Source organism: Mesitornis unicolor, unplaced genomic scaffold (genome assembly GCF_000695765.1).
Source record: "Mesitornis unicolor isolate BGI_N332 unplaced genomic scaffold, ASM69576v1 scaffold23939, whole genome shotgun sequence".
Lineage (NCBI taxonomy): Eukaryota > Metazoa > Chordata > Aves > Mesitornithiformes > Mesitornithidae > Mesitornis > Mesitornis unicolor.
In genome coordinates this window covers 46078-54861 of record NW_010206873.1, presented here as the reverse complement: position 1 = coordinate 54861, position 8784 = coordinate 46078, and the positions used below count along the sequence as shown (strand labels likewise).

Below are 8784 nucleotides of genomic sequence, written 5' to 3'. Positions count from 1 at the left end.
GGATGCTTCAAGATGGAGAAGACCTATACGGTACTCTGCAGAGGTTATGAAGGAGATGTATATGTGGGCCTGCATACACCCACAAGTAGAAAATAGGTCTTCTAGTAGTTTGTAATAAACCCAGGCGTCACTGATTTATAAACACATTCAGTATTTTAAATACATTCAGGCTGCAGAAGTAATTCACTCTCCTAAGTAGAGGAAGTGAATTCTTACTGCTTTAGGGGCTGCTGTCCCATGCATATTATATCTGAATTTGATTCAGAATTGTCTTCTCCTATTTTCCTTTTCAAATTGTAAACCAAAAACCTCAACTAACCAAAAGCTTACTGGCCAATTCAATGCAACTGTGTGCATTAGAAAGAAAGAAGGAAAAGAAATGTCTTTCAGGGCTTTAGGCTTGTTCTCACACTTGTCTGTTTCATCTCTTTCTGGAATATTTATTTTCCATCACAAGTCATGGTTCATGAGTTCTTGTGCAGTTCACTGCCTGCTTCACGTGATAATTTTTTCAGTGCTTGATCAGCTCTCTGGACATGTCTGTTTCTTTCTGTAAGGGCATCTTGCCTCTACTTTTCTTGTTTCTAGCAAAGCTTAATTTTATTCATTGTAATACCTTGACTCAAGATACCCTGAAGCCATATGTCAGGATAAGGGCTTCATATCTATCATAGATGTGTGGGCAGCAGCCACAATGAAATATATATAAACCTATCGCACAACATAAAGCAGAATGCTGAGCAAGCTGCGAGCAGTTTGTAAATCACTACCCAACCAGTTTTTCCTTGAAGGTGCCCGTCTGCAAATACCATCAGCTGATGTATATGGGGCAGCTTCCATTCATAAGGGTCTTTTTAGCCTTTGCGTTGATGTACCCAGACCATCAATGAAATAAATACCACAATTACAGTCAGCCCTGCAAGTGTCAGATACTAGAAGAGCTTTTCAGCCAAGAGGACAGGGACATGTCTTCTCCCTTACAAAGTCTCTGAATACTTCTGAAGACAGTTCATAGGGACATCAGTGTTTCACATGTTGTAGGGCAGCACAGATCACTGGCTGAAAGCTCTGCCTAAATGCATGCCCTGTCAATTATGATCTCCCAGCTCAAGTCTTTGTGGGAGCTGGCAGGAACTCCAGGTGCCTTCCCTAGGACTCTGTTTCTGTGGGCGAGAGCAGACAACACACTGCGCTCCACCAGGCCCCCCACACAGCCTGCAAGAAGTTAGGTTGGCCAGATCTGTCACTTGGGCCCGTGGCTGCCAATGCTCCCTCACAGGAGCTATCAGAGGCCACAGCTCCTCCTCTTCATTCTCAGCCAACACTTTCACCTGCCTCTTCTTCTCTTGACACATTTTTCATTTCTTGCATATTTGCACTCTTTTACTACACAGCATATGAAGAATGAACCTGGATGATAACAAACATCTGGGTTTTTTTCTAGCTCCTCACTAACCTATGTTACTCATTTGGGAAAGGTACGTCTTGTCTTACTTTGAAAAATGTTGCTCTTTCAGAGGATCAAGCTACTTTTCATATTTGCAAACATTTGCACAAAAGCATGCACATTTTGAAATGGCTCCCTATGTCAACTGCAAATCAGAATTGTTTAATTTAAAATATTTTTCCATTCTTTCAGCTAAAATCATCTTCTGAGTTGAGCACAGATTTGTTGAACTTAGCACAGACTTGCAAGAAGTTTTGATCAATCTGAATTACTATCTTCAGTATATTCTGAAAAAAAATTAACCAGAATCTAGCAAAACTATTAGATGAAAACTGACCTGTTAAGAATGGAAGGAATTTTAAGTTGATGTTTGAAAGCCCTTTTTCCTTTGATCTCGTTAACAACCACTGAGCAGCAATTAATGATGTTATATGCTTTTGAATAAAACAGGTTCTTGTTATAGGTTCCACATGTTTATCCTTTCAATTAAGAGCTGTATTAAGTGCTCACATTTAAATATTTCCTATGTCTCAAACTGGCCCTCAGAAGTAAACAGACCTTTATCTTCACAGTATCTCTGAGTTAAAGAAACTGAGGGAAAAGACCCCCATATAAATACACCATAAATAAGGGGTAAAGTGCTGAGGACAATGTAAAAATAGCCTTTGTAGCCCACTTATAGAAGCAAGGGTGACAAGATAGCAAAAAGATGCAGAGAAAGAGAGCCAGAAAAAGCACGTTTTATTCAGCAGTACACTAGTGATAGGAGGCAAGGGGAAAGTGGCAACCCATGGTTTTGGGAATACCCTGTTCAAAAACTAAACCTCACAACCTCATCCACAAATGTTTCCTCAAGTGATGCAGGCAACATTCCTAGTCCAGGGCTTATTTCTCTAAAGTACAAGAAATGACAAGGGACACATGAGAGAAGAGGGTTTTAATAAAAGAACACAAAAACAACATGGGCCTTGCTGTTCCTTGTGCAGAAAACAGTTTTAGTGGGAGAAGAGCACAAAACCAGTACGGGCCCTGCTGTCCTAGAGCAGAATACTGCAGCACTGCAGCAATAGCGTGACCGCTGAGATTCTCTATTTTCCACCTGTCCTCTCTGTAACTGTCATATATAAAATAAGTAAACAGTAAATACTTTAAGAGTAAAATAGATCTATGTTGTAATATAATTACTTCAGGAAATGAAAGGCAGAATAAGAAAGTGGATATTATTGAATCATATGAAAGATACACAGAGATATTGCAAAAGTTAACACATGAATGAATGCTCTGGTGTAACATTTTCTTGCACCGAAAAGTTCTGCTGTTGAGAGAGCGCTGCAGACACCAGATCATTGCAGAGTCAGGGTCAGATTTTTGGCTCTCTCCAAGGCATCAGAGTTTCCCAGCCAGTCCTGCACGACAGGTAAGAAGATACGAACATTTCACTCTTTCTATCCCCAGACTCTACTAACCGCGACTCTCTTGACATGATTGAACGGTGCATATGCCTGGTGTGCCTGGACAGCCCAAGTGGGGTGGAACTCAATGATACAAACATGGCATTGCAACTGTTACATGGGGGAGGCTACCATAAAAACGGGGCCAATCGCTGGTATGACAAACCTATGCAGGTAAAAACCTTACAGTACTATGATATTACTTGCATGTGGCAAAGGACTTCAGTTGCCTTCATGGTAGGCACCAAGTGGGGAGAAAGAGGGAAAGGTGGTGGCAGCATCTGCCAAGGCAGGGTTGGTGTGAGCAGCACTGCTCTGGGCAAGGCAGGGGAAGCAGACCTACTGCCTTGCTGGCAGTGGAGGAGCCTTCTCCAATGCAGATGCGCTTTCACCTTTCCTGAAGTTGCCCTTTGCACTTGAGGAGGTAGGTAGATAGACAGACATACAGGTACGTAGACATCTGATAATCAAAATTATCGTCAATCAAATGAAAAAAACTGCTGGACTAGCATCCCAGAACAAAAGAAGAAAAGCACAATAGCTTTCTCTGTTTTCTCTTCTCACATTTTCCTGATGTCATAGAAATACTACTGCTTATTATTTAGCATGTGTTGAAGTCAGAACAAAAGAAGAAAAGCACAATAGCTTTCTCTGTTTTCTCTTCTCACATTTTCCTGATGTCATAGAATACTGCTGCTTATTATTTAGCATATGTTGAAGTTTGTATTAAGTTCTCACTTAACAGACTGTTTACTCATTTAATGACATCCTTGTTGAGACTTTCCTGGAATCATTGAATTCTCCAGCCTTTTTCCCCAGTCAGATTTTTGATTGTCATATTTGTAAGTGTCGCACTGTTATTTTCACATTTTGCAATAGACACAAGGGGAAGCAATGTATTAATCTCCAACTGTCAACAATGTTGACACCTCATGAAAAATTGAGAAACACCCTGACCGATACATTGCTTGTGCAATGCTTGTTGCTCTTGCCATATTTAAGAACAGCAGCATGAAAAGAAAAAACACTAATTTCACATGCACTGACTTACCTCACTGCAAATGTATATCAGTAGTCACTCCTGATTGATGCCACTGCATACGGCATTATTAGCAGACTACAGTGCTGTGTTTTTAAAGAACAAACCATTTGTCTTTAGTTAGAATCCTCTGTTATTTGCAGGGCCACTAGTTGTGATGCTTCAAGCAGATGAGCATAAACAAGATTTTCTTTTTGTTTACTATCAAATGGTAGCAAGAAGCAAATAAATTTGCATAGTATATGGCCGAGCTTCATCTGTCCAGATGTATTCAGGCCAGAAGTAGTTCAAAGGCGAAGATAAGTTCTTAGGGAAAAAAGATCCCTTTTTTTTTCCATGCAAACGCACATTATGTAGGAAGCTATTCTCACAGCAGGACTATTTCTTTCACTCTGAATTCTTCTTCAACTTTGCAGTAAGGTGTCAGAAAACACCCAGGTAAACTTTTTGCATCACACACTTTCTCTGTGAAAACCTCATGGGAATCAGGGAGGCAGGATGTGTATGTGTGATACAAATACGCTGAGTGGGAGAAGTCCAGCCAAAGACACTTCAGAAGTGGGGAGAAAAGTCCAGAAGAAGGACAGGAAACACGAGAGAAGTTGCAGTTTGGTCCTAGACATCTGCTTTTGTTTGAGATGCAGAAGTAACCAACTGCGTGGGTGTATCACAGAACCACAGAATCACAGAATCACAGAATCACAGAACGTTAGAGATTGGAAGGGACCTCAAAAGCTCATCCAGTCCAATCCCCCTGCTGGAGCAGGAACACCCAGATGAGGTTACACAGGAAAACGTCCAGGCGGGTTTTGAATGTCTGCAGAGAAGGAGACTCCACAACCTCTCTGGGCAGCCTGTTCCACAGTGCAGAAGGTTGTCACCAGTTACCCCATGTGTATGCAGTGAAATCAAGAATGAAGACAGATGAAGACAACACCACCAAAAAGTGGTAAAGAGGAGGCAGAGCAGTAAAACAAGCTATGAAAAAGCTATGGTGTAACTATCCTTATTTAGGATGAGCTTTCTCATTCAGTGTGATATTTGTAGTAAAATATGATCCTAAGAGGCTTCCTAGATACAGGAGGTGCATTGCCCCCAAATGCTGAAGGAGAACCCCAGCCTGTCTATTTAGTGACAGGTTTTCTTTACCATAAAGCAGATGCTAAATCAAACTTCTGGACACCAATGGGATTTGATGAAATTTACATTCTCACAGGACTCAGTCCCAAAGAGCAGCATGAAAGGGATCCAATGCAACACCATTCACAGGACAAGAAAGTCTCTTGCAATAAGTCTGTAAGTCACCCACTGATCTGTAAGTTAAGGAGGTTCCTGATACGAGCAATAAGAAAACCACAGGAGAATGACTACACCTTTTGTTAGGCTGCCGTCATGAGTAACTTACCCAGAACATTATTTATTCCCTATATATCTTGCACTTGTTCTTTTCCTTCCTTAGTTTGTGGTTGGAAGAGATGGAGTCTGCGGTACCGTGTGTGAACATTCCCCTTTCGATGGCATCGTACTGGTGCAGTGCACTGAACACTTGCTCAAGCACATGTGAGTCCACTTTCAGTACAGGTATTTTACCCACTTCAGCCCCTGGGAAGCCTCTGCCAGTGGCAAATTCCCCCTGATGCACAGGGCCACTAAGGCCCATACAACTGTTGGAAGTGAGTCATTTACTCACTAAAAAAGCAGTGTTCAACAAATAGATTATTCTCATGACCTTAATGACTTTTCTCTCATATACTAACAGGAAAGAAAGCTCCAAGAAGTTAGTCCGAGCTGATTCAGTGAGTGAGCTTCCTGCTCCACGGAGGCTAAGATGGAAATGTTCCCCTGAAATTCAGGCACATTTGGCATCATCAGCAGAAAAACTGCAAAGGTAGAGCAGATGTCTTGTTTTTCTCAGCAATGACTACAAGCTAGGGACTACCCAGGACAGTGAGTGCAGGCATGGGTTTCCTCCTAGAGGGTTATCCCTGCCCTCCTGGTCCTCCCCATCTTCCCAAATTGGACATGCCTAGCATCTCTTTGTAGGATGGCACCCTTATGGGCTGGTGCTTCTTCACGGTATTCAGGAATTGCATTACCATTGTTTTCCCTCATGTAAATATTAGAAAAGTTAAGTATTTACCACTGGAAAATATTACCACTTGAAAAACAGTTGAGTCCTATTTGCACAAGATGCAAACAGTGCAGGTCCTCTGTTCTTGTGGATGCACTTTATGGGTTTGACCTGACTAAAGCTGAAGCCAGGGCAATGAGGATACATATATGGGACAGTAGAATACAACTGGTTTGAATAAACAATTTGAATTTGGGAATGTAATTTGTTTACATCCATGTTGCTTCTACAAAGGTTACTTCTTCTGACTACATTTCTAGACTGTAAAAGATTTGCATGATGTATAATGAATGAATGAATGTATGAATAAAAGCTACTGATTAGGAACGAGTTATCAAAGACCAGGACTGTCTCCTGAGCAGGAGCCCACACCCCTTCAAGTGGGTACAGGCAGGAAATTATCTCCAAGTTTTATTTGCAAATGGAAACAGAACATGAGATTCTTGCATCTCCCACCACAGTAAATGCCTCTGTTTTTTTTTCCAGGATAGTAAATAATCTGGACTTTATTGCTTACAAGTTTGAGAACTATGGAAAAGCATTTATAAAGAAACAAAATATTAGCCCAGATGCCTACATTCAAGTAGCACTTCAGTTGGCATTTTACAGGTAAGGTCAATTCAAATCATAAAGACAAAGTAGCACACGAGGAGATTCACAATTTGTTTTTAAACAGAAGGTACATTTTTTCCTCAGCACCCAAACAAATGCCTCCTGCATGGAAATGAGTGATCTTGCCTAATCACTGCAGGTCAGACAAGGTAGAAATTGCCACCTGGCTCTGAAACAGAGTCTTCATTTTCTTTGTTCCCTTTCCCTCTCCATGCTTTACCCTCTCATTCCAGTGTCCCGTACACAACACTCCCAGGCAGTACCCGGCAAGAGGAGCAGCAAGGGAGTCCAAGTCACTGGGGCAGAAACACTCTCTTGCCACTGCAGGTGGCTTGGGAGGAACCGCAGCAACAACCCATAGCTCACCACACTGCATCCCCTGCATCACAGGGGGAGAGGCATTCACAGGGAAAAATACTCCAGCAGCGTATCAGATCAGAGTTCCTGTACAGGATAGTAACTACTGCTGCTTCCTTCTTCACAGGCATCCCAAGATTTGATAACATCCTCGAATTTCATGGTATTATCAAAGTTAAAAGCTCCTTTTCACGTTGTCAAAACAGCTAATGCTCCAGGCTAGAGATCGGTTGCATGGTTTCCTGCAGAACAGCCTATTACACGAATACTTCTTTATCATGTCAAATTAAATCCTGAAGTGGTCTTTACCTCATCAGAACCAGAGATGCCTAACACGTTTTGCATACTCCATTAACATCTGTCAAACATCCATTTTGCATATTCCATTAACCAAACTCCAACAATGACCTGGTCCAAGATTGTCATCTGGATACCAGCCGTAATATAAATCCCATGTATACAACAAAAACCTTAGGGGACAGTTATGTGCCAAGACCCCTTCCCCAACTGGAATGCGCAGTAGGTCTCCTGAAGCAAGGAATGGTAGATACATACATGGACCCAGGTTAGACAGTAGTCTTCACACTCTGGTCTGTTTGCTATGTGGGTTTTCATTCCCGCTCACAGTCTTACTTCTCCTTTTAGTTTTCTGGTTTTCATTTACACAGACCGTATTTCTTCTTGCTTTAAATAAAACATATTTCATGCCCATAAGTAAATGATTAATTACACAATTATTTTATGATGCAGAACAAATAAAACATTCCTTGAGATCTTTCCGTAAATTTTAGTTTTACTAGCCTTTTTTTTTTCCACACAGCAAGTCATTTTTTACTGGCAATGCACAACTGAAATGTATACAGCTGTATGCAGCTCCTCATATTAGAAAGGAGTGAGCATCCATCTTTTTAAAGTTTCTTATAGAATTCTATCAACTTTAAGATGAATACTATGCAAAAAATAAAATCGTGGCTGTAACCATAAAACACACCAAGCCTGTATTTCTTTTACTCTTTATGACTCCCTGAAAAGAATGATTCTTTGTTTTTCTTACTTCATTCTCTCAGATGCCACAGGAAACTCGTCCCTACATACGAAAGTGCTTCCATACGCCGATTTGATGAGGGCAGAGTCGACAATATTAGGTCTGCTACCTCAGAAGCATTTGCTTTTGTAAAAGCAATGACCGACGACAAGACAGCTCTATCGGTATGTTGGTCTGGCTCCCTCTGCCTCCTTTGGCAAAACACTAAGCAAATAGTGCTTTCATGATCCCCATTCATGACCATGATTCATGCGTTCATGATCCTCATTGTCTCACTTTTTAACTGTTAACCAAGAACATAAAGGCATAAGGCAGGGTAGCAAGCCTTACAGGATTTTGCTTTTTTTGTAAATGAACCATTAAGCTAAATATAAATATTTCCTTATTTTTATTTAAGCATCCAAAATGTTCAGAGATGCCTAAATGTGACATTATAAGAAACAAAGCATCTGATTTTAGATTTAATACAGTTTTCTGAATGATCTATTATCAAATCCAAATTGTGCTCCCCGGAGAGATCGAGGCTGAACATGCAAAGTTCAGAATCATTATACAGCCACACCAGGGGAATTGCCTGGCAGGTCCCCTGCAGTAGATAGCTCTGCTGCAGATTGCAATGTATGAAGTGATGTAATTCACATGCTTTGTTTGCTGTATAAGGTGCATATGGCCTGGATTATTTTTTTCTGTCTTAAAGGTATG

General features: G+C 41.0%; 1 protein-coding gene across 1 annotated transcript in view; it reads left to right on the top strand.

Moving 5' to 3' along the window:
• Nucleotides 1-8784, top strand: part of CHAT (choline O-acetyltransferase) — a 28957-nt gene that overhangs the window by 11771 nt on the left and 8402 nt on the right. The window contains exons 7-11 of the mRNA XM_010191943.1: nt 2903-3072; nt 5397-5497; nt 5697-5825; nt 6555-6677; nt 8105-8246. Coding sequence (XP_010190245.1) covers nt 2903-3072; nt 5397-5497; nt 5697-5825; nt 6555-6677; nt 8105-8246 — 665 coding nt within the window. The remainder of the gene's footprint in view (nt 1-2902; nt 3073-5396; nt 5498-5696; nt 5826-6554; nt 6678-8104; nt 8247-8784) is intronic.